The sequence below is a fragment of the Lissotriton helveticus genome, chromosome 4_2 (genome assembly GCF_964261635.1).
Source record: "Lissotriton helveticus chromosome 4_2, aLisHel1.1, whole genome shotgun sequence".
Classification (NCBI taxonomy): Eukaryota; Metazoa; Chordata; class Amphibia; order Caudata; family Salamandridae; genus Lissotriton; species Lissotriton helveticus.
In genome coordinates, this window is record NC_136064.1 from 65,568,629 (window position 1) to 65,594,155 (window position 25,527).

At 45.1% G+C, this 25,527-nt stretch overlaps 1 protein-coding gene across 1 annotated transcript in view; it reads right to left on the reverse strand.

The window, feature by feature from the left end:
• Positions 1-25,527, reverse strand: part of LOC144752040 (relaxin receptor 1-like) — a 998,955-nt gene that overhangs the window by 296,659 nt on the left and 676,769 nt on the right. Inside the window, exon 7 of the mRNA XM_078639991.1 lies at positions 16,647-16,718. Within this exon, the coding sequence (XP_078496117.1) occupies positions 16,647-16,718 (72 nt within the window). The remainder of the gene's footprint in view (positions 1-16,646; positions 16,719-25,527) is intronic.

Below are 25,527 nucleotides of genomic sequence, written 5' to 3' on the forward strand. Positions count from 1 at the left end.
TTAATCTACGTATCAGTTTACTATTCACGACAGTACCTAAATAGGGGAAGACACCTTTATTGATATCTATGTATTGTTCTAGAGCAGTTTCAGTATAATCGACAATCGGGAGGTCTCTCTTGTGTTTAGTATGTACTAGGTGGGAATTCCTATGATAGTCAGGTGGGGCTAGGAAAACTGGTGGCAGTAGGAATGCAATGTAACAGGTTCCCTCCCAATCGAGGGGCAGACGAACATATGCGGTCTGACCACAAACAAAATAAGAATGACGTGAAGCTTTGAAAATAGATTTCCTGCTGTCACTATACTTGACAATAATAGTACAATCACTATGTCCTACATGTACGGAACCATTCTTTCGGACACATAATTCACCTTTAACGGGTAGTACTGACATAGCAGGTAAGTCTGGAGTAGTATCAGACTGAACATTCAGGACCATGAAATTCGAAGAATAATTACCTAAATTATAAACTTCATTTTCTAGATCTAACCCTGTTCTGTGGGGAAAACCTTGCTTGTCTGGAAAACATGTACTGTTAAGAAAGGACATATCTGTTGAGGATGACGTTAACGTGGACCATGCTCCACACGAACCGTTATGTGAAAATGGATAAGGAAAGAGTGGCAGAACTCCCTTCGGTGTCTGGAAAGGGGGGAGTCGACCACACACCCAACAATTGGTGGCATTGCTGGTCTGGTGTGAATAATGTAACATGCGGATAAATGAGTTATTACGCATAGCAAGACGATAAGAAAGTTCATGAGGAGGCAGATCACTAAACGTGTGCTCTACTGTAACATTAGAAGACTTATTTACATGAGGAACTGGAAAACACAAATAAAAAGCATAACTTGTGCAGGTAGTCATAAGGCTGAAAAACAATATGAAACTTAGAAAAACGATACATCGGATTGAGTTGTGACTAACTCTCTCACTATGGGGGTCTATTTCATACATGTCAGAACCGGTCTAACCGTTTCACCTAGGGGAGGACTTAGACAATCAAACTGGCTGACTTATTTTACTAGACCTTAATTTTTTCATATACTCCTGTTGCGGAGTTTTCTCTAACAGGGAGGAATTTATATCATTGTCTTTTGTGGGACAGTCCTTAAGAATAGTACTTTGGCAGTCTTTCAAATCCTGGGAAATGTTCTTGGAAACAGTCTTTAGTCCATAAAACTTTTTCACGTGAGACAGATGCACCCAGCCCTTCCTGCCTTCCAGCTTGACGGCAGTACGGGTGGCCAGGAGGACCTGTTTTGGCTCCTTCCAGCGAGGCTCCAGCGGACTTGAACGATCAAAGTTCCTTACAAGAACCAGACTTCCGGGAACGATTTCATGCGGTGCCACCTCGGTATTGTCTGGAAATGCGGCGGCAACCTGTGAACGACAAGAATGTAGGGCAGACATCAAGGAAGCTAGGTAATCTGTCAGCATATTACTTGAAACATCGGTAATACTTCGAGGTCTAGGTGTACCCCACATGTTAGGGGGGCGGCCGAATACGACCTCGTACGGGGACAGACCTGATCTGGAATGTGCGACCATGCGCATATAAAACAGGGCGACTGGCAGAGCTACTAACCAGTCTACACCTTTTTCTTTACAGACTTTGGCAATGTGGATTTTCAGGGTCTGATTATGTCTCTCTACGAGACCGGCTGCTTCAGGATGGCGTACACAATGGAACTTCCACTGGTATCCTAACAACAGGGAAACGTATTTCATTAGTTCAGATGAGAATGGCTGGCCGTTATCAGAATATACGACCCTAGGGAGTCCATAACGGGGGAAGAATTCACGAACCAACTGTTTGGCAGTGGTCGCGGCTGTGTAATCTGGGACTGGATATGCTTCTGTCCACCTGGACAAAGCGCATACAACTACAAGGACATACTTGAAACCTCGACATCGCTCCATCTGAATATAATCCATCTGGAGGACTTCAAAAGGGTGGTCAGGGGGCTGGAATCCACCTTGTTCCACCGGGACACTTTTACCTGGATTAAATTGGCAACATATCATACAGGTACGGACTTTCTGCTTGGCTGCAGCTCGTAAATGCTTGTTGAACCAAATGTTCTGGATGCTGTCTAACATAGCTTTTTCTCCTAAATGTGCTGGACTATGTGCGGTATTGATAATGACTTGAACCATAGAGTCGGGGAGAAACCATGTGGCTCTACCCTTCGTTACCCATCCCTGATCTGTCTGGACCCCTCCTTGTTCGGACCATTTCTTAATTTCATCGGGAGTAGCATGTAACTGGATATCTATGACATCTTGAGTAGGGTCCTTAACTGTCATACAGGTAGTCGGATCTGGAGTATGTGTCTGTGTCTTGTTAACTGAAATGTCTGGAGTCTGTGCTGTAAGCTTGGCTGTGCGATCTGCTAGATCATTACCTTGAGAAATAATGTCAGTAACTTTCGTATGTGCTTTGCACTTCATGATAGCAATAGATGTCGGTAAATGTATGGCATCTAACAGAGCTTGAATAAGGAGACCATGCTGAATCTTGGTTCCATGAGAAGTCATGAAACCTCTCTCCTGCCAGAGCACTCCGAAGTCGTGTACAACTCCGAATGCGTAGCGTGAATCTGTATAAACATTAACTTTCAGGTTCTTAGCGTGTATGCAGGCTTGTGTCAGAGCAACTAGCTCTGCTGCTTGAGCAGACAGGGTGTCAATACGGTGTGTTTCTATAACTTCAGTGTCAGTAGTCACTGCATACGCGGCTACTAGTTCTCCTGTACTTGTTCTCATACATGAACCATCCACATAAAGTGTCAGGTCGGGATCTGGTAATGGAATATCTGTCAGATCTTGTCTTGGCTTTGTCATAATGTTAACTACTTCCACACAGTCGTGTGTGGCAGGATTTGGATTAACTGACGGTAACAGTGTAGCGGGATTTAGAACGTTGCAGCGTCTGATTTCTATGTGTGGCTGGAACAGTGTCAGTTCATAACCTGTCAAACGTGCAATTGTCAAGTGCTGGGTCTGTGTTCGGTTTAAAAGAACTTCCACGGAGTGTGGAACTTGTACTGTCAAGGAATGTCCTAATACTATGGAATCACTCTGTCTGATAGCTAGTGCTGTGGCTGCAACTGACTTGAGGCACGCAGGCAGAGCCTGGGCTACTGGATCTAGTGTGCTCGAAAAATAAGCACAGGGCTTGTACTGTCCGGCTTGATCTTGTGTGAGAACAGATAATGCTGTACCATTACGTTCTGTGACAAAAAGTGTAAAAGGCTTACTGTAGTTCGGTGTAGCTAGGACAGGAGCTTGGCATAAGGCTTTCTTTAACTCATTGAAACTAAGTGTATGTTCAGATGTCCAAGGGAGAACAGTCGATACGGCTGCCTCCTGTGTCGTTAACTGTATCAGTGGTTTAGCTAGAAATGCATACTGAGGAATCCATTGTCGGCAATAAGAAGTGAGGCCGATAAAAGCACGTACCTCCTTCTGTGTCTTGGGCTGAGGGAGACTCGCTATTAACTGGATACGGTCGGGTGTCAACTGCCTACCCCACTTGGACAGTAAGTGGCCTAAGTAGATCACTTGCTGGACACAGAATTGAAGCTTTGAAGGAGACACCTTGTGCCCCATCTCGGCTAGGAAATACAGGACTGTAAGCGATGCTCGCTCGCAAGCACGTTCAGAACGGGCTGTGATCAGTAGATCATCGACATATTGGAGCAGGGCAGTGTCAGTTGGCATGTGAATATTGTCTAGTTGTCTCTTAAGTGCTTGACTGTAAATGCTAGGACTTTCTGTGAAACCTTGAGGAGCTCGTGTGAATTTATAGCTCCTTCCATTTAAACAAAAACCGAAAAGGTACTGGCTGTCTGGATGAATGGGGACACTGAAAAATGCGTTTTTGAGGTCGATTACGGTGAAAAATATTGCCTCAGAATCAATGGCTGTCAATAGAGATGAGATATCTGGAACAACTGGATACTGGGGGATGATACATTTATTAAGTTCTCGAAGGTCAATCACTAATCGATATACTGGGGGTGCATTCGGATCAGTACGTTTCATGACTGGAATGATAGGAGAATTACATACATTGGAGTCAGTTTCTACAACTACTCCTTGAGCCATGAGCTCGTCAATAATTTTGGATAAGGCTGCTACAGCCTCAGGTGGTAATCTGTACTGTCTGATTCGTGGTAACACTACACCTGGTTTGAGAGTCACACGATGGGGTGTGATTTGCATGAAGCCAACATCAGTTGGACCTTGCGCCCATAGATGCTGCGGAACATTAGACAATCTTGGATCAAAATCTCGTAATACATAGTGACCCTTGAAGTCACGTAAAAACAGACGTATTCCCTCTGGGGAACAGCAAATAACTGCACCTAAATCTTTCAGTGTCTTAATGCCTAACAGATTTTCTGGACATGACTTCGTAAGTAATAGATCAGTAGTACAGGACAATGGACCTACTTCCAGAGTAACTGGCTTTGATATCTCGTTTACAATAGGCTTTCCTGAAAATCCAAGGGAAACATTTCTAGAGCCTGAGAGCGGAGCCCCTGGAACCTCGTCGTGACTAATGGTAGTCCTACTTGCCCCTGTATCAATCAGAAACTTTCTGTCTTTCCCTAGTACCTGACTATGAACATAGGGACCTTCTTGATCTACAGGAATCTCGATGAGAGGCAAGCCTACCTCCCTCTCTAGGCTGTTTCATGAGTACTGTTGATACTCTGGATACTCTGTCTGAGCATACTGGTACATCTGCTGTGTAACATGCTGTGTTGCAGCAATAGGCTGCGGTGCTGGAACTGTCTGTTGTGCATTCTGTGGCTGAGAAGTCTGTGAAACTTGTTCTTGTCTAGGCGGACGTGGTCTTTCTTTAGTTTTACCGGTAGCTATATTATGTTTCAGAACTGCACACTCGTTTATAAAATGACCTGGCTGTTTACAATAATTGCATGTCCCTTTAACGGGAGCTGCAGGATGACTGGCTTGATTCGGACCCCTCTTCTGACTGTCTTGAGGAACAGATTGTGCAACTAGTACTTTCATTTTCGTGTCTTTCATACGTCTTCTCTCGTGTTCTTGCTCTTCTCTGATTCTATTCTGGTGATACTGGAGCATCTGTAACATCTGGGACGGGGTACTAGCTTGCCATGTACTTTCGACTTTCAAAACTCGATTCTTAACTTGTGGACTTGAATTCTCGACTAATTTAGTAACAAAAAGATGAGGGTATGACTCGCTACTCGTCTTCAAACCACTGTTTATGCTAAAACATTTCTCAAATCTAGAATAAAAATCACTAGTGTCTTCGTCTTTTTTCTGTTTACAGGCTGAGATTGCATCCCAGTCTTCCTTTTTAGTGGCTAATAATCTAGGCAAAACTTGTATCAATAATTCTGGTAATTCTTTACATTTATCTCCAAGACCGGTACCTGGTACTCGTATCTTATCTTCAGCATCTAGAACTGCCCAATCGATCTTTTTCTCTCCCACCTCCCAATCTTTTTCCTTGAGTTTTTCATATACCCCTGCGGGCAACAGGACCTTTAACATTTTAATAATATCTGGATACGTATATTCTCCCATACGGAGCATGTCTTTTAATTCTCGGTGGAACCCTGCTGGATCTTTGTCGTGACAGGGAATTAATTTCTTCATCTCTAACAGTTCCATCTTTGTAATCGGGGTGTAAACAAATACTCGTTGCATTTCACCATCTGCTGTCCTGACCGGGTGTACTTCTCGTAACGGATTCTGTCTATCTATGTAAAACGGTTTACTTTCTGGAGGTGAGACATGAACAAAATGCGGGTTCAAAAACATACTATATTTATGACGCTGTTCTAGAATGACACTAATTAAATCGGTACCTAAACCTTTCCATCTATACTGGAGTAACTCGTTCAGGACATCATGTAACGGACCTGGATCAGAATGTTGACCCTCATACAATGTGATGAGGTGCTGAATCATATACATACCCACCAGTCGCTGCTCGGCTGGGGGCAGTTTCAGAAACATTTGTGCCACTATTTCGTCTGGAAAAGTGGTAGAATCAGTAGTCCATCGGACTGCTGATCGGGCTAGTTCTTGTTCATGCATAGTACTTAACTCACTATAACCAATTCGTGATTTCAAAATGTGATCGGTAGCTTGAAATACTTGTTCTAGAGAACCTTGTTCTGGTGCTGGGAGATGAACAGTTTTCTTGTGTTCTAGGCGTAAATGTCGGTCTAGAATTCTAGATTTACCTACATACGCTATTCTGGCGGTATTCTCGTCGTCTACCTCTTCAGTAGAAGAGTCATTTTCTTTCTCGCTTACTTGTGCTTCTTTGCGTTGTTCGTGTAACCTTATTATTTCTTTACGTATTTTCTTGTACATACTCTCTATACTATTGAGTGTCTTGTGCTTACCCTCGGCTATATTATCACTCCACCTTGTCAGGGTTCTCATTTCTGTCGGATCTTTGGACGGGTAATCTTGTTCCCTTATTAAACAATTAATCAGAAACTTTAATAACATCAACTGAATCTCAGCTTTTCTGAGAGACATGACTTCACCAATACTTTCTGAATCTTGTCCTGTACGAATGAAACGATACATTCTGTCTAAATCTTCTTTCATGTTCGGTAGGGTGACCAAATACTCGGACACCTGTCTTATACGTATGGAATATAGAACCATACTATCCTCGCCTGGAACTGGATCATAACCGCATTCAGTAAGAGCTCGCCTGATTTCTGCAACGGACTTATATTTGGGCGTACGCTGTAACGCACGTTCATGTAACTCGATTGTTCCTAGACGTCTACTTGGCGGCGGGGTACCAGGAGGACCTCCTCCTGCGGCCCCTATACTGGAATCATCGACTGATACTCTTCGTGCTGGCAGAGTGACTGATGTGGCGGGGATTTGTACTACTGGCTGGACCGGGGGTACCGTAGCAGGTACTGCAAGAGGTGCCCCGGTGACTGAAGGAGCAGGATTTACATTATTTACAGGAGCTGGTGGAACAGGATTTGCATATTCTGGGACTGTGTCGTCCAAATAGGACGGGAGAAAAATATCAGCTGCGGTCGGTTTGTGACGTAGCTTGGTCGGAACTAATGGTGGCGGAAAATTACTGGATGTCTCCGGGGTCGCTTTTGGCAAGCCCTCGGCAAGAAGAGGATACATACCCTTAATAAGGGCATGCCTCTGTCTGTCTGACTGTTCGGTTTTAACTCGTTCACCTATCTCGATTAATTCCCTTTCTTGGGCTCGTTCTAAGGATTCTCTACTTAATTCTGACTTTCTGATTTCTTTTTCGGTTCTTTTATGAGATTCTTTGCGCCATAACTCGATGGCATCTTTCTGTGACTGTCTGGCTTTCTTTTTCCATAATGCTTCTTCTACTCGCATGATGCACTCGGCATCCCACGTACCTGATACGGGCCATCTATACTTTTCCTCTAACTCTTTGGTGTACTCCACCCATAAATCTAGATACAATATGGCACTTATGCCATGCTTTTGATACATAAAATGACCTGGACTGTCCCTAGGCGGGACAGGAACTGCTTCTTCTAACAGACCTTTTCTAGTTTTTAACTGACGTAGTTTGGAAAACCAGGGCATGACTGGACTGTAATCTAGACACAATACAATACACAATGAACACGATAATTACACCACTTTCATACCACGACATTAAAATACATGAAGAACATTTAAAATAACAGTTCGGACAGAATACTACCTGGAATACGGAAAACAGAATACATGAATCTTCTTGAGAACAGAACTGACTAGAACAGAAACTAGATGCACTGCTGAAATAGTACGAAACTTACCGGTCTCATAAAGAGACACGTCAGGACCCGCATCCACCGGAGTGGACACTTCGTTTTGGGATCTGTGTACCACCAAACCCCACGGACCAGAGACAATTAGATTGACCCTGTCTAGATACTCCCCAGCAACGGTACTCACCGGGCAGCAAGAACGGAAGGCCTCGGACTGGACTGGACTGCTTCGACGCCGGACGGACACACTTCGGACTTCTGTTACGGGTGGGCCTCCGGATACCTCGGACCTTGGACTCTCGGCTTGGGCTCTGGTCGGGACTCGCCGCGTTCCTCCACCGCCTCGTCTGGATGCTGGACCGCAACCTCCGTCTCCTCCGTAGGCCTGAGGGATACTTGAAGCAGAAATATCTGCACGTGCACGGTATGGTTCCGTCACGGCTGCAGAGGATCAGGGGGCATACGTGGCTTCACCGGCGCGTGGGGAAAGGGCAAGTCCCTATTCGGGCGCCATTATGTGGTATATAAATAAATAATACCGGATCTATTTTTGACTGGATATGGTAATAACAGGTAGCTCAATAAATAAGAGTCAAGATTCGAGGTAGTAGGAGTTTGCAGGTTTAATACAGCATAAGGACAGGAACAGGACAACCTGCAAAATCTGGGATGGCTAGCTAGCACACTTTAATAACAGTGCACAAGCATATATACTAAAACAGTTTCATTGCAGTACATACAATAGGCGGAGCAGTGGGTGTGGTGCATAGCAGTCGCGAAAGATAAGGGTGAAAGTGGGTGTAACAGGAGGCGTATACATAGACATGTGATGTAAACGTAACAGAATATGTCATAAATGGGGCGGAAACATGGAGGGGGCTACCTGAGGAGCTGGAACCTCTAACCTAGTGGTGCGCGCAAACTGACAATGACGTATTACTAGGAGAAGCTGGGGGTTATGACTTCTGCTCTAGGAGCAGAGACTGAAGTCTGGAGAGTCAGGGCGACATGTACCCAAACACTATCTAGTATCTGATGTTTAGAGAACATGTTGATAGAATCCAAAAGTTATCGGGGTAAAGGCTAACAGACTCTAAGACTGGTGCATGCATTATTCTACATGTAGTGCGTGTTGAAGAATATTAAATGACCATTAATACAGTATTTTCTCTTACATGGAGACGTAAAGACTAGACGATGACTGAAACTATTGATGCGATTCAGTAGCTTAGGAATGCAGAGAAGGAGGGCTGGACTGATAACTAGAATCATAACATACTCTTGGCAGACTCAGAGGCAGAGCCAGGCCAAGCCGGGCACTGTGAGGCAGGAAGTAAGTGAAGGGTCAGGAACACAGGTGGGGGCTGTATCGCTCCTCAGCGAGGGCTCAGGAGACAGGAGCTGAATCTGGTGTCCGGGCCCTTTCGAGGCCTAGAAACGGAGACTTTTCAATGAAATAACGTGCACACTGAGAAACGTGGCAACGTAACTTTACATAGGCCTAATACTCGTAGCTTTCATGAGAACTGGAAACTGGCATACTAGAGATGGACACAACTATAATTGCGTCCTTAATCAAACATGGGGAATACATATGCATATTAATCATGCACACATAACATAAGATGGGGAACACGTAGGGACACAGAACATGGCAAAATTTACTTTTCCACAGAACCCACGAGGAACATTTTCAGTTTTCCAAAAACGAAGAACCCACAATGTCGAAATTGTTTGCACTTTGATGAACCAAAGCCCATGTTGTGAGGTGATTTCTGGATATTGTGAGAAATCATGAAGCATTACTGACGAGTCTACCAAATCCCCCATAATTCCTGACGTTTGTTTTGTATACACCCACAGGGTATCCCAGTAGGATCTCAGTTTGGCATTCCCGCACTTTGTGGATCATAATAATATCCACTTAATGCCACCCACTGCTGGGGGGTTAGTGTACAGCCATTTTACTTTGGTCAGGAATCTTTGACTCAACCTCACGGAAATCAATAATCGAAAAAAGGTACCCGGTCAAAGGCCTTCTCAGCATCGAGGGAGGCTAATAATATTTCACCAAGGTCATCTTGTTCCTGCCATGTGCTAGGGATCACAGATGGAACATCGATGATTGGTGTGGGATGAACTGCATCTGGCAACTGTGTATTAAGGATGGTAAAAAACCCTTCAATCTGTTTGCTAAAACCTTCTCAAGGATCTTAAAATCAACATTAAAAAGATTGGTCTAAAACTTGTGCAGTCATATGGTTCCTTGCATGGTTTAAGTGTATCTGCTATTCTTGCTTAGTTAGCTTCTCTGAGTGGGGGAGTATTGTCTTGGATCTCATTAAATATTTTGCACTGTAGGGGGACTATTATTATTTTTTATTTCATAGTACGCCACAGGGTATCCGTCTACTCCGGGGACTTTAGGCAGGAGGAGTTTGTTAATGGCTTGTCTTACTTCTTCTTCCAATATGTCCTTATGTTAACAATTCAGGCTTCTCTGGGGACAGTTTGGGTAGGGTATGGTAGAGAGAAACTCCCTTCTGCCCGTTCTGACCCTTGACTTTCTGTTCTGTATAGTGTTTTGTAGAACAAGCAGAAAGTTTGCAAAATTATGGTGGGGAGCGCTAGTGTCTCTCCTAAGTTATTTCGAATGGCTGCAATTATTATTATTATTATTATTATTATTGGGACATTTGTAAAGCGCTGCGTTACGCACACCGGCGTGTCCACGCGCTGAAAGTGAGAGAGGCAGAAAACAGGAAGCACAGTAGCTTACTAGTCCTTTTACTTCGTATACAGGTGGGTTTTTAGTTTCGCTCGAAACCTCATTTCTTCAGGTTCCAGACGTAAGTCCACTGGGAGTTTATTCCAGTAGTTTGCCGCTAGACACCTGAAAGATCTGCCTCCCATACGTGCTTGCTTCACCCTGGGGACCCTAAGCAGACCCCCATCGGCAGATCTGAGCGCTCGGGCGGGTATGTAAGCTTCAACCAGTTTCCTAAGTGGTCGAGGAGCCCTATCATACAGGATACGGTGACACGTGCAGAGGGCTTTATATTCAACTCTGCGCCTCACCGGGAGCCAATGTAGCTTCTGCAGTGCCGCCTTCGAAGGCGCCCTTTTGGGCAGCCTGAGGATGAGACGGGCTGCCGCATTTTTCAGCACCTGGAGGCGAGCCATGCTCTTCTCTGGCACCCCCAGGTAAAGCAAATTCCCGTAGTCCATCCTGGCGGTTACCAAAGCATGTACTAGGGTTTGGCGAGCTTCCCTCGGCAATAAGTCCAGGACTTTTCTCAATCTTTTAGGTACCCCAAAACATACGCCAACCACCCGGTTGATCTGGGGCCCGAAAGTGAGACCTGCATCAAACCACACCCCTAGATTTTTTGCCTCCTGGCAAGGGGTGGGGGTAGGTCCTAGACAGGGTGGCCACCATGCCGATGACCATGCAGACTGGGCTCTCCCTACCACTAGCACTTCTGTCTTGCTGCCATTAAGTTTCAAACAGTTGGTGGCCATCCAGTCGGCAAGTTCTTTCATGCACGACCGGAAGCCATCTGCAGCAAGACAGGGCGCGTGCGACAGGGAGATGACCAGCTGCGTATCATCGGCATATGAAACCAATTGGAGACCATAGTTCTCTACAATGGAGGCCACCGGCGCTACATATAAATTAAAACGGGTTGGACTCAGAGACGAGCCCTGAGGCACGCCCTGGCCCAAAGGAACCCTCTTTGAGTAGCAGTCGCCTTGCCTCACTTGAAAGCTTCTTCCTGTGAGGAAGGCCTGGATCCATCTCAGCGCGGTGAGTCTCGTGCGAGAGTCTTCCTGTTATCTCAACTGAAAAGCCAGCAAAGGCCTTGCCTTTTCACCCTTTTCATAATGTGGTTGTTTCAAGCTGAAAGTAAAATCTTTGCACCACAAAGTATAGCCTATTAACTTTAGATTTTCACTCAGAAGATCTCTAAGTGTGTTGTGAGAGTACGTGTTGTAACTGCTTTTTGACATTCTAGCACTTTTGGGTTGTCAAGGCCTGCTTTTTGCAAGAGCTGAGTCATGCATCAACTCTCTTCTTATACTAGCCTTCCCAACCTCCCATAATACATGAGAGAAAGGCACTGAACCTTATTTAATTCTAAATAGAATATTGTGAAGCCTTGTACCTTATGTTTGGCTTCAGGAATTTTGAACCTGGAGATATTAAAACGCCAGTGGCCCATTGGAGGGGTCGGTATACCTACCGCAAGCTAGAGTTGTACTGTGGAAGTTCCATTTGGTGTGATCACCACCTCTTTAATATATGGTAGAAAAGTACGTGTTAAGAAGAAATAGTCAATTCTGGTGCGGGTGCCATGTGTGCATGAAGTACATGTCTAGTCACGGTTGGTGGGGTGGGTTAGCACCAGAGATCCGTCGAAGAGAGGTCATATATTAGATCAGCTAGGATGCACCTGTCCCCTTATCTGTGAAGCTCATTGTGGTCATATTTATCTAGCACAGGGTCTAGGACCAAGTTCCAATCGCACCCTAAGATTTCTTTTGACCTGGGAATTGAAAGAAGACTGTAATACAATGCTCTGAGGAAAAGCCCCTTCTCTCCAATTGAAGCCTCTTTGGAGCCAAGGACCAGTGGCAGAATTTGGTTACTTGCCTTACTAAATATACAGTGTCCCTCTGCGTCAGTCCATGTTTATCCGCAGTCCCTTTCTTATCAGTACGTCTACCCCTCCTTTCCAAGAAGGTCTAGTGGATGATACTTTACCCCTTGTCTCGTTCCTCCACAGGTATGATATTCCCTGCCAACTCACTGCCATCTAAGGTTTTCCACTTGAGAGAGGTGAGTTCCTTGAATGAGGGCTACATCAAGGCGATGGGAGTAAAAGGACAGTATTTGCTCCATTTTATGTAGTGAGTGAGGCCATCAAGATTAAGAGAGACCAACTTAAGGCCTGTGTTGCGGTGTACGTGAGTGCCATGCGTGGAGCTTCCTGGAAATTAAGTGGATTTTATCTAATGCGACAGGAGAAATGGTGTCTTTAGTTGGTAGGTTTCGTGGAGTTGGACATTTTTGTATATATCAGTTGTGGGCTGGGTGTCTGAATGCGTACCGGAGACCATGCAGCGGCTTCTAATGCTGCACTAGGATTAAATGTGGAAATGGAACAGAAGTGGGGTTTAGAGGGCATTAGACCAATGAAGCGGGAGTGTACCCGCTTTCCCTAGGTTAAGTGGTAGTACCAAGGGAGTTGCCAAGTCATCCGCCATAGCTGAGCATGTGTATTGTGAGATATAGGAGGAAGGAAAGGTAGAAAATGAGTGAGAGTGTCGGTGTATGTGGCCCATGGCAATCTGTTGATGATAATTGTAAAGTAGCAACAAACTCCCTCTTACTTGGTCGCTGACTAGCAGTGTATAACTGGTGCATTGAGACTGGCATGGATGCAAGGTTCACCACCTATCATGACCCCAAGGACAAATCACTCTGCGGGTCCAACCTGAGCCCTGTAGTCTTAGATCTTTATGAATAACATCTAAACAGAGTAACCTTCCCCCATACAGTCACGGGGAAGTACCTGTAACCCCAAAGTATCAGTTATTGTCAAGACTATGAATATAATTAGGGCTAAAACAGCTGGGAAATGAGTCTTTCTTTAAAGGGGATAGTGATTTATCTCTTGCAGGTGGCGGCCAATCATAATATTTGCTGTTTGGTATCGAAGTCCAGGACTTGGTGGCCATATCTTGTTCTACCATCTCCTGCTGTGAAGAAACGTCATCAGTTGCCCTTGAGCTAGGTGGTGAATTAACATCAGTGGGATGAGATGTGTCCATGTCTTCCATGTGCAGTGCGTCAAGGAAGCTCTAGAGCTGCTCTGCGTCATAAAATTCTTTTGTAAACCCATTTTCCGTTATCTATATTCTCGCTGGATTTGGTAGGCCAAAGTGAATGTCCGTAAGATTCAGTCAGGGCCTCAGGGAGAGGAAGCTCTTCCTTTAAGCATGGTTACATTTCCAAAGCAGGAAAGGTCCATGTTTTTTTGGTCTCTGGCATCACTTCTATCGCTTGTTATTGTCTAAGGAAACAGACGATCACCTGACGCGGAGTGTCTCTGCCTTCATTAAGTCATGATCTAATCCCGTGGGCCCTCTGTAAATCCAGCAGTGGATGGAACACCAATTTGGTGATTGACAGGATAAATTGATACATAAAAGACCTTATATTGTCGCCTTCCAGGTTCTCTAGGATTTCATCGAATTGCAAGTTATTTTTTCCGTTTCTATCTTCTATTTCCATTATTGTTTCCTGCATGTAGCAATGATCTTGTTCCTAGTCAGTGGCCTTGGTTAAATCCTGTTCCATGATGTTTATTCTGTCTTCCATTGTTGAGAGTTTGGAGTTAAAGATTGCAAGCTAAGTCCTCATTGAGGTTATTTCCTGCAACGTTTTGGAAGTATTGTCATCTACTGTGGCCATCATAGTTCTGAGGGCTGCCAGTTCTTCAAGTAAATTATCAAGTGTAGAGAGTCTTGCGCACGGAGTCCAAGTCCTGTTGAGGTTTTCACTCCTTTACCAAAACAGCTACTGTAAAGAGGAGTTGACGGGATAATTTTGACATTAAGGAGGAGGGTTTGAGTTTGGCAAAAATTGAATGGTAGGTCATCTGCACCTCATCGCTGGCAACTTTTACCAGTCTGTCGGCTGAGGGTAGGCGACTACTTATTTAAGGAGTCTGTAGCAGGCTCCCTCCTCAAAGGTGCAGCTGAGCGTGTATCCTCTGTGTCTGTCTTTTATACGGGAAATAAGAGTGACAGAGTTTGAAGTGTAAGTACAACGCCTAGGTGACCCTAAATGTAGTCCAGCATTTTATATGTGGGACGCTCTTAGACTGGTGCTTTGAATTGGGAGTCTTGCAGCTAACACTGGTCAGTGTCATGTAGACATATGGATCTCTAACCCCTGTAGATGTTCACAATGCGTCTCCACGTCACTTGCAGCAGCCAGCTTGTGGTGTGGAGACCTCTCGCTGGTCCCAAGGGACCAGCGAGAGGTCTCCTGCGCCTACCAGTCCGGGCTTGAGTCGAGTAATGAGGGCTTGCACTGTTGTTAATCGTGCCCTGGCATACTCTTATGAGGTGTGATGTTCACACAAGAAGCCCTGAATAGCCATAGGAGCAGCTATTATGTGAGGCCGCGCAGAGTGCTAAGTTGTTGAGGGGGTGCCTCACGGGATGGATACCTCAAGTTATGAAGGCATTTAGGTGAAAAGAGACTATAACTGATAGAAATCATTATGAGCCATGCCTATGTGAAACAGCCCTCTACTGGCCGGCTCACTGCGATGTGGCAACCATCTTTAGTACTGGCCAGTCCTCTTTGTAAGGCTACGGACCCTGTCGGGCCTGGGTTTCTTCTTTTGTCCACCGGCACCCTATTTAGGCATGTCTGCCACTTATGAGTCAGTCCTCACTCTGAGTTATTTTCAAAACAAGGTGCTGTGCATCACTCCCACCAAGATTGTTTGAGAGCTGAGTGGCATGCTGACTTTACGTTGGAGCTCACCTTCTCAGTGTTGCTTGAGATCGGGCCATTAGAGTTGTCTCAGAAATTCAAGCTCTGCAACCCGAGCCCAGCATGATTTTCCAGAAGCCTTTACCTTAAGTGTTTGCACTCGTTCTTTGCTTCTGTCGTCTGGTTACCGTCCTCTCCGTGTGTCGCTAAAGATCTGTAGTGGCGGCCAGACAGACGAAGCTCTAAGGAAGTGCTCCACTTCCATCAGCGATTACCTCAGGGTGTGCATTACCACGAACTTCATTGTACAGCCCCATAATTCCTTCCAAATATTTGGGGTATTTCTTTCAGACAGTTTTTGTGCCAAATTAAGTTTCTCTAGATTCTTTTTGCACACTTTAGATGTAAATCAGGTCTTGTTGATCTATTTAGAGCAAGGATAATGATTGGTTCCCACTACTCCAGGTGCATTACATTTGGGTCAAGTGATCTAGAGAAACAAAACCATGGATATGATTCACAGTCGCTGGTTTATTCTGCCTTTACAGTGGCCTATCATGAGGTGAGATTAAATCCTGCGTAAATTACAATTATAACAAACCCACAGGTAATCGTCCTCAGACCCCCAAAGCTGTCCTTTTTGGCACCTACCAGTAATCATCATTTTTAAATTGTATACTATAAATATGGAGATGACACTGGCGCATATCTATATGCTTCCAGCAGTTCACTCCATCTCCGCGTTGATCCGCACTCCATTCCTGGATTCTGTATTTGCCTTCTTCTTCCTTCTGGATTCTCTAGTCTTTCCTTATCCAAGTCTCAGTGCAGCCTTCTATTTCTAGGTGCAGTTCTCAATTGTGTGGTTTCTGCTAGATTATGACACCACTCACCAGATGGCCCACATACAAACCCTTGCAAAACTACAAACTTCTCATATACCTCAATCACGTCAGAATCACGCATATTAGTTGAGCTCTTCAGACATAGTTGGGACCTCTTTTGTACCACTTTTCGCTTTTATCATCTTCCACAAAAAAAATTATTTTTCATTAATTCCTTGTGTGTTTTAACATAGTTTATTCAATGCGATTTGATGCTTCTTAGTGCTAGGTCTAAGCTTTCAAATAATGAATACTTAAAAACTCAGGTAAAGGATGGGTCTTTAACTATTCCAATAATGTCTTCAGAAGCAATCCTAGCCTCCAAATGGCTGTATCCCCTATAGTTTGATTCTCTAGTTCTTGAAGAGTGAATCCAAATATGTAGGATGTAAACAAAAAAGACAGTTCCAAATTTAGATTGAATCAGATCATGTTCAGAGACCACAATTCATACTCACAGCAGATACAGAGATTGCAATCCCGTGAAAGATCCTGGTACAATCTTAGACAGTTTGTTGTTGTCAAAAATCCTGAAACAGAAAACAAAGAAAGGGAACATCAATGAAAGGCAGGGTTAAAGAGACCTGCTTGACAGAGATATGCAGATATTTTTTGATGGTTTTTTTCAGTTTGTCTCCAAAATGTTTAGTTTCTGTTCTTAAGTTTCTTAAAGATACGTAGTGGTGTTTATCAAAGTTATCAAAGGTTTCAGAGTGCATGAATTTTTTTCTATCAATCAAACACAATAGACTTTATCTCATAATCACAAATTAGAGTTTTTCAAATGCAATTGCTTTAGAACAGCCCTAGAACCCTTTTTAAATGTTAAGCCTTATCCAAATACTTTTAAGATGGCTATAGGCTTACTCCAAGGAATGTACACAACGTGAGACAATTTAAGGTAAGCATTCAAATAGTTTATGATCTCCGTTGTCCAATTTAGAATCAGGTATTGGCGTTTCCTTTGCGTTCATAATAGCCTATGACACTCTTATTACATGTATGGGTGCTGGTGTGAAAAGGAATAAAAACATTCATTGCAAATAAGGTATATGTTAAAACACCTGTAAACACCTGTCTACAACAACATATAAGGGCCAATTTACAAAGGTAAATTCAGTGATCAATGTAAAGTTCACAATATTAATGGCTGTTAGATTGGGAAGTCTCTAGTTGGCAGAGGTAAGTGCCTTAGACCAAGTAGAGACCCTTGCTTCTAGTCAGGGTGAAGGAATAACCCTCTAGGTAGCATGGCACGAGCAGTCTAGGCTAATCAAAGGCAATGTGTATAATATTTGCACTTAACACAACAATAATCCCCAATCCACCACAAACTGAGACCACACAGGTAAGTATATTTTATAAAAATATATAGCTTTATCTAGTTTCAGCAAGGTAAATAAGGTAATTGCACAATAATCACTTTATCAATAAAATGTTGCTCTTAATCTTAATGGTTGCAGTACTTGTAAATAGGAAGTTTCTCATCTGAAACGATAGTCTCAAGTCTCTTGGGGGATCAGCACTTAAAATAAGTAATACTGACTGTTCTTAAAAATGTGCCCTCAAAGCGAGCATTAAAAATACTGCCCACGTGCAATCTTGCGTGTGGGCTTCAAGCGCTGCAAATGCGCTCCTCCGCGAGGCCCGGGGACTCTTTCTTTCCCCAGGTGCAACCTCGCTCCTTATCGTGCCTCAGGCGCCCCGGGCCGTGCAGATCGCACGCGTCCCCGCCCCGGCCGGTCCCCTGTCCTCTCCCGCCCGCTCTCGACAATCCAACGAGCGGCGGGGGAGGCAGTGCTGCTCACCTTGTGGGGGACGGCTGGCCAGGGGTGCGGGACGCTTCAGATTCCATCGGCGGGGTCGGGTCAGTCTTCCCCGGTCCCGGCGGTGATCACGGCGATTCCTCGGCTCTTCCAGCCGCCTCAGCCAAGGCAGCCAATCCCGTCGCGGCTCTTCTGACGAGCCCCTCTGAACGCGAGGCCGCCGACCAATGACAGCGCGGCCTCGCCGATGACGCTACGCTCCGCCAGCCAATCCCGTCGCGGCTCTGTTGAGGGGGCTTGGCTCTCTCACCCAATCAGAGCGCGGCGGGCTCGATCTTTGTAGCGCAAACACCGGCAAGCGACGGGGCACTTCCACAGGGGTGACGGACCCCGGGCTGCGACGGTGACACGGCCCACAATTGTTTTTCAGCGCTCCTTACGCTGGGAAGGCCCACAAGTCTCCGGCCTGCACCCCACACGTGTCGATGAACACGTCGATCTCGGCCACACAGCAGGCTGGGTCAGCGGGGCGCCCTCACTCAAATTAGAGAGCAGCCAGTGCGCTAAGCAGGCAAACTACAGGGTTTCACGATCTCCTCGCCACACAGCAGCTTCAGGGGGCACAGCAGAGTCTTGTAGTCCTTGGGCAACCTTTATGTCCCTGGGTTGCAGACAGGGGGCCAGCTCTTCTCAGGCCCTTGGAGATTCAAGTTTGTAGACACAGCACACAGCAAAGTCTTGGCAGTTTCAAGCAGGTAGGGTCAAAGCACACAGCAAAGTCCCTTTCTCCTCCTCAGCTTTCAGTTGCAACAGCAGAACAGGTCAGCCCTTAGAGCACACAGCAAGGCAATCTTCCTTTAGTTCTCCAGCAGTCCTTCTTCCAGCGGAGGTTCCTACTTGATTGTAGAATCTTAGAATCTAATCTTCTGTAGTCAGGGGTCCTTCCCTTATACCCCTGAAAGTCTTTGAAGTCCTTTGAAGTCTTTGTGTAAGGGGGCCCTGAGCCCGGGCTAAACCAGTTCTGGGGGTTGCGGAGCGCTGGGTGTTTCTGGTTTCCGTCTCCTGTCAGCATCAGGGTCAGAGTTGACAGTTTGGCCGGCAGGAGGGGGAGCCAGCATGGTGGTCAGGCAGGCACAGCCCGGCACTATCAGGAGCTTTCTCCTCCCGCCTCCCCGGCAGCAGATGTGGCCTTTCATCCATGGCTGACTCCGACCCCCTCCCTCCGGGGTCTCTGCAGCCCCTGTCACACCCAGACCAGACAGTCATTCCACAAACAGGCCCAGGCACACAGAAAGGTTTTAGACAAGAGAACAGCCACTTTCTAAAAGTACTATTCTCAAACACAGGATCTAAAAACAACCTTCACTAAAAGATGTGTTATTAAATTCTGAGTTCAGGGATATCTTTCACTTATGTCCCATCTTGTTCCTAGGAGGAGATAGGCTGGTATCCATTGGGACCAGCCTCCCCCATGTTATTCTATGGAGCAAGATAGCCTTACAGCAGTGAGCGCACAAAATGGCTGCTGCCCACTACCAGAGCATGTGACCTGCACTAGTACATGCTCTACCTTATCCATACACTGCACCCTGCCCAGGGGGGTACCTTGAGCCTTCCATAGGGGTGGCTGATGTGCACAGACAGGGAAGGGTTAGGCCCAGCCAGTGGGGACACTGGCCCGGGGGACAGGGCAGTACACTGACTGCACACAAGCCCTGCGCTGGCAGGCCTGAGTCCTCTTTTTAGGGCTACTCATGTGGGTGGCGCAATCTGCGCTGCAGGCCCACTAGTAGCATCTGTCATCACCAGCCCTGGCACACATAGTGCACTTTACTAGGGACTTCATGGTGATGCAAATATGCCAATCAGGTATATTTAATCAATATGGCAATTTACCTCGATGCTGCTTTGATTGAGAGGAACCATAAAGAGATGTTTGTCAGAGCAGTGAGTAGTGAGTAGTGAGTAGTGAGTGCAGAGTAGTGAGTGCAGAGTGGTGAGTGCAGAGTGGTGAGTGCAGAGTGGTGAGTGCAGAGTGGTGAGTGCAGAGTAGTGAGTGCAGAGTGGTGAGTGCAGACTAGTAAGTGCAGAGTGGTGAGTGCAGAGTGGTGAGTGCAGAGTGGTGAGTGCAGAGTGGTGAGTGCAGAGTAGTGAGTGCAGAGTAGTGAGTGGTGAGTAGTGAGTGGTGAGTAGTGAGTGCAGAGTAGTGAGTAGTGAGTAGTGAGTAGTGAGTAGGGAGTAGTGAGAGTAGTGAGTAGTGAGTAGTGAGTAGTGAGTGCAGAGTAGTGAGTAGTGAGTAGAGTAGTGAGTGCAGAGTAGTGAGTAGTGAGTAGTGAGTAGAGTAGTGAGTGCAGAGTAGTGAGTGCAGAGTAGTGAGTAGTGAGTAGTGAGTAGTGAGAGTAGTGAGTAGTGAGTGCTGAGTGCAGAGTAGTGAGTGCAGAGTAGTGAGTGCAGAGTAGTGAGTGCAGAGAGTAGTGAGAGTAGTGAGTAGTGAGTAGTGAGTAGTAAGAGTAGTGAGTAGTGAGAGTAGTGAGTAGTGAGAGTAGTGAGTAGAGTAGTGAGTGCAGAGTAGTGAGTAGTGAGTAGAGTAGTGAGTGCAGAGTAGTGAGTGCTGAGTGCAGAGTAGTGAGTGCAGAGTGGTGAGTGCAGAGCGGTGAGTGCAGAGTAGTGAGTGCAGAGTAGTGAGTGCAGAGTAGTGAGTGCAGAGTAGTGAGTGCAGAGTAGTGAGTAGAGTAGTGAGTAGTGAGTAGTGAGTAGAGTAGTGAGTAGTGAGTAGAGTAGTGAGTGCAGAGTAGTGAGTGGAGAGTAGTGAGTAGTGAGTAGAGTAGTGAGTGCAGAGTAGTGAGAGTAGTGAGTAGTGAGAGTAGTGAGAGTAGTGAGTAGTGAGAGTAGTGAGAAGTGAGTAGTGAGTAGAGTAGTGAGTGCAGAGTAGTGAGTAGTGAGTAGTGAGTAGTGAGTAGAGAGTAGAGTAGTGAGTAGTGAGTAGAGTAGTGAGTAGAGTAGTGAGTAGAGTAGTGAGTAGAGTAGTGAGTAGTGAGTAGAGTAGTGAGTAGAGTAGTGAGTAGAGTAGTGAGTGCAGAGTAGTGAGTAGTAGTAGTGAGTAGAGTAGTGAGTGCAGAGTAGTGAGTAGTGAGTAGTGAGAGTAGTGAGTAGAGTAGTGAGTAGAGTAGTGAGTAGAGTAGTGAGTAGAGTAGTAGAGTAGAGAGTAGAGTAGTGAGTAGAGTAGTGAGTAGAGTAGTGAGTAGTGAGTAGAGTAGTGAGAGTAGTGAGTAGTGAGTAGAGTAGTGAGTAGAGTAGAGTAGTGAGTAGAGTAGAGTAGAGTAGTGAGTAGTGAGTAGTGAGTAGTGAGTAGAGTAGTGAGTAGTGAGTAGTGAGTAGAGTAGTGAGTGCAGAGTAGTGAGTGGAGAGTAGTGAGTAGTGAGTAGTGAGTAGAGTAGTGAGTGCAGAGTAGTGAGAGTAGTGAGTAGTGAGAGTAGTGAGTAGTGAGAGTAGTGAGAAGTGAGTAGTGAGTAGAGTAGTGAGTGCAGAGTAGTGAGTAGTGAGTAGTGAGTAGTGAGTAGAGTAGTGAGTAGTGAGTAGAGTAGTGAGTAGAGTAGTGAGTAGAATAGTGAGTAGAGTAGTGAGTAGTGAGTAGAGTAGTGAGTAGAGTAGTGAGTAGAGTAGTGAGTGCAGAGTAGTGAGTAGTGAGTAGTGAGTAGAGTAGTGAGTGCAGAGTAGTGAGTAGTGAGTAGTGAGAGTAGTGAGTAGTGAGTAGTGAGAGTAGTGAGTAGAGTAGTGAGTAGTGAGTAGAGTAGTGAGTAGAGTAGTGAGTAGAGTAGTAGAGTAGAGAGTAGAGTAGTGAGTAGAGTAGTGAGTAGAGTAGTGAGTAGTGAGTAGAGTAGTGAGAGTAGTGAGTAGTGAGTAGTGAGTAGAGTAGTGAGTAGAGTAGAGTAGTGAGTAGAGTAGTGAGTAGAGTAGTGAGTAGTGAGTAGTGAGTAGAGTAGTGAGTAGTGAGTAGAGTAGTGAGTGCAGAGTAGTGAGTGGAGAGTAGTGAGTAGTGAGTAGTGAGTAGAGTAGTGAGTGCAGAGTAGTGAGAGTAGTGAGTAGTGAGAGTAGTGAGTAGTGAGAGTAGTGAGAAGTGAGTAGTGAGTAGAGTAGTGAGTGCAGAGTAGTGAGTAGTGAGTAGTGAGTAGAGTAGTGAGTAGTGAGCAGAGTAGTGAGTAGAGTAGTGAGTAGAGTAGTGAGTAGAATAGTGAGTAGAGTAGTGAGTAGTGAGTAGAGTAGTGAGTAGAGTAGTGAGTAGAGTAGTGAGTGCAGAGTAGTGAGTAGTGAGTAGTGAGTAGAGTAGTGAGTGCAGAGTAGTGAGTAGTGAGAGTAGTGAGTAGAGTAGTGAGTAGTGAGTAGTGAGTAGAGTAGTGAGTAGAGTAGTGAGTAGAGTAGTAGAGTAGAGAGTAGAGTAGTGAGTAGAGTAGTGAGTAGAGTAGTGAGTAGTGAGTAGAGTAGTAAGAGTAGTGAGTAGTGAGTAGTGAGTAGAGTAGTGAGTAGAGTAGAGTAGTGAGTAGAGTAGTGAGTAGAGTAGTGAGTAGTGAGTAGTGAGTAGAGTAGTGAGTAGAGTAGTGAGTGCAGAGTAGTGAGTAGTGAGTAGTGAGTAGAGTAGTGAGTGCAGAGTAGTGAGTGCAGAGTAGTGAGTAGTGAGTGCAGAGTAGTGAGTAGTGAGTGCAGAGTAGTGAGTGGCTGGCCCTGTTTCTAGCTCAAGCGGCACCGGCACCTGTAGTCTAAAGATAATACCTCTGCCTCAAGTGAAGTACTCTGGTACCCAAGGATGACTAGCAAACAATATTATTCACAACGTTGCTTACTATTCAGCAACATTTGACAGTTTGCAAATCATCTTTATAAAACAATTCAGAGTTTGATAACAAATGAATGCAACACATTGTAATATACAATGCCAATAGCTCAAACTTTAATGCTGCGAGACCTATTGCATTGTAAATGCTTGTTTTAATAAGGGGCGGTGGGCCATAGAAATCTTGAGTCAATCTGAATTTAACGCTCAGGATTTAACTGAGCTTATACTTGGGGGTGGAGCATCGACCGCTTCAACCAATAAATCTGTTGCTATTCAGGCATTAATTCATGCCTCAATTAAAGCTGTGGTTGCAGCACCTGCTCTCAGGATCACCCATGACCAGCCCAATTGTGTACTTTGCACTGTGACTCTATAGACTCAACATCTTCCTAGACTTTGGAGGCCTCAACAACCATTCCAGCAGCTTTAATTCATGAGCCATCAAATAAGACTTTAAAACTGTACGATTCTCTGGCAGCTACCACCAATGTCTTGGGTTCCTGCATGAGCCCGCTTGCCAATCATTGAAGTTCCCCACATCTTACACAAACCAATCATATTACAATTCCCAGTGTCTTCCTTGCCGCTCGGAATATTCACCACCGCACACCCCATATCTATGGGTAACACAGCCTAGTCTCTGCCGATTCCTGGAAGCTACAGCGTCTGCTCTAAACTGGCAAGCGGATGAACTAGACATTCACAATGACCTATTAGAGTCTCAAGCCACCTTTCTTAATAGAAAGCAGAATTTCCCACTTAGATACCTTTGTGTCCTGCACCCTGGTAGACCTCATGTTATTATCAACCAATTATCAACAAACTCTTTGAGTTACTGTTGCTTTTTTTCTCCCTGCTATCATTAGCAAACTCAGTCAATTCTCCTTGACTGCTCCAAAAGCCTTCTCGGGTACTACGAGGAGTAGGTTCTCAAACAGACGATGTTGTGCACTCTGCTCCACTACACTCAGCTCACACAATACCTGTATGTTTAAATAATATTGAAAGGCTACAAACAACAGCAGATCAAAACCTCTTGTGAATTCTTGTTCTCTCACAAGATCACCTACTAAAGTAGATCCAATTTTCTCCACTTATCATCAACTTGTGAGGAAGCAACAGTTGACACCCCTAGCACAACGCTCAGCTCATTTAGTACATCAATCAGTTCGAAGCTACCAGTATCCACACCCGGAAATATCTCAACCCCCACAAGCCCCAAATAATTTTAAAAAGTCTGGAGCTACCCTAACCGCCCAGCAATATTAGGCAGGCATTTTCCTCTACCGAGACTCACACAAGCACAAAACTCATTGCGCAGTTAGGGCCACCAAATCAAAAGTCCTCTATTCACACAGCAACTATGTACCCAGTTCATGGAAGTCCAGGAGACATATCTAAGGATAGTAAAAATGTAGCTTCGAAACAAAATTTACTTCCCATCACCAAAAGCAATCATGTTGCTGCAGGTAACACAACAAGCAAGATCAGGAGTTTCCCACAGCCCTGCTTTACACTTTAGTCACTTCAAACAGAGACCAACACTCATCACTGCCTTTCAAAAGCTCCTCAAGTGCACAGCCCCTCTTTAATATCCCCCCTTCATCCATTCTCTTGAACCCACCTCCACATCACGCTAAAAGAAGCCAGTGCAAAAACAGACGAGCACGCCCGTTCCCCCTTGTTGATCCCAGAATACGTGTCCCAGGTCAACTAGAAATTTTAAACAGAAGGAATATTCTGAAGCAAATCCCTTTAAGAGTTAAACGGCCTGAACACCAACGCTATTGAAGGCACCAATGGATATATTTACACATTTTTTTGCACCAACTTTACGTCACAAATTGAAGCAAATCAGTGTAAAATGTTTTTTTGAAATTTACTTTGCAGCACAAATCTTGTTTTGCACTGAAACGTTAAGTGAAAGTAAAGCAAAGCAGGGTCTAGTGCTGCAATTCATTGTTTAGCTTCCAGAGGGAGTTCCATAGGATTTTGATGCAAACCCCTATCTAAAAAAAAAAGTAGACAGCATCAAGGAATAACACCTTTTTTGACATTGCCGGTATCAAGGAGCAATGGTTTTATTTCTCCAATCTCTTCCGCCTGCGCATGCGTGCTGCAATGTACAGCACACATAGAAATAAGTTAAAGATTAAATGTTAGTATAAGCACGGCATTTTGTACTGCAAGTGCACCCTTTTAATACAAAACACGTGTGTGTGTGTGTGTGTGTGTGTGTGTGTGTGTGTGTGTGCGTGTGTGCGGGTGTGTGTGTGTCTGTGTGTGTGTGAGACATGTGACATGTGACATGACATACTGGTTGCGAGCCAGCACAGGAAAGAGAGCAGAGCAGTGCCATACCCTGTAGATGTGGGGGTTTTCTGCTCTATCTCTCTTACACAAATTAGGGCACAAACTTTAGTTTCAAACAATGCTTCATACCATGACAAAGAATCCACACTGTTCCACTCTGGGTGCTCTCACTTTTAGTCTGGAATGCAAGGGGACTCATTGTCTCCAATCCAACAGTTTGTTGCTACCCCGAGCCATTCACTAAAACCAACATTATTGGCCAATTTACTAATGAAATCTACAGCCTAATCATTCTTAAAGAACCACCAGGATGCTGTAACCATAGTGCCACCATGCCACCAACCCATGACTTAAAAATAAAATGTCTCTGGAGCGTAGGTAGAGTGATGCATATAAAGCAAAACTCAAAGTGGTATTCACCCACCGAGG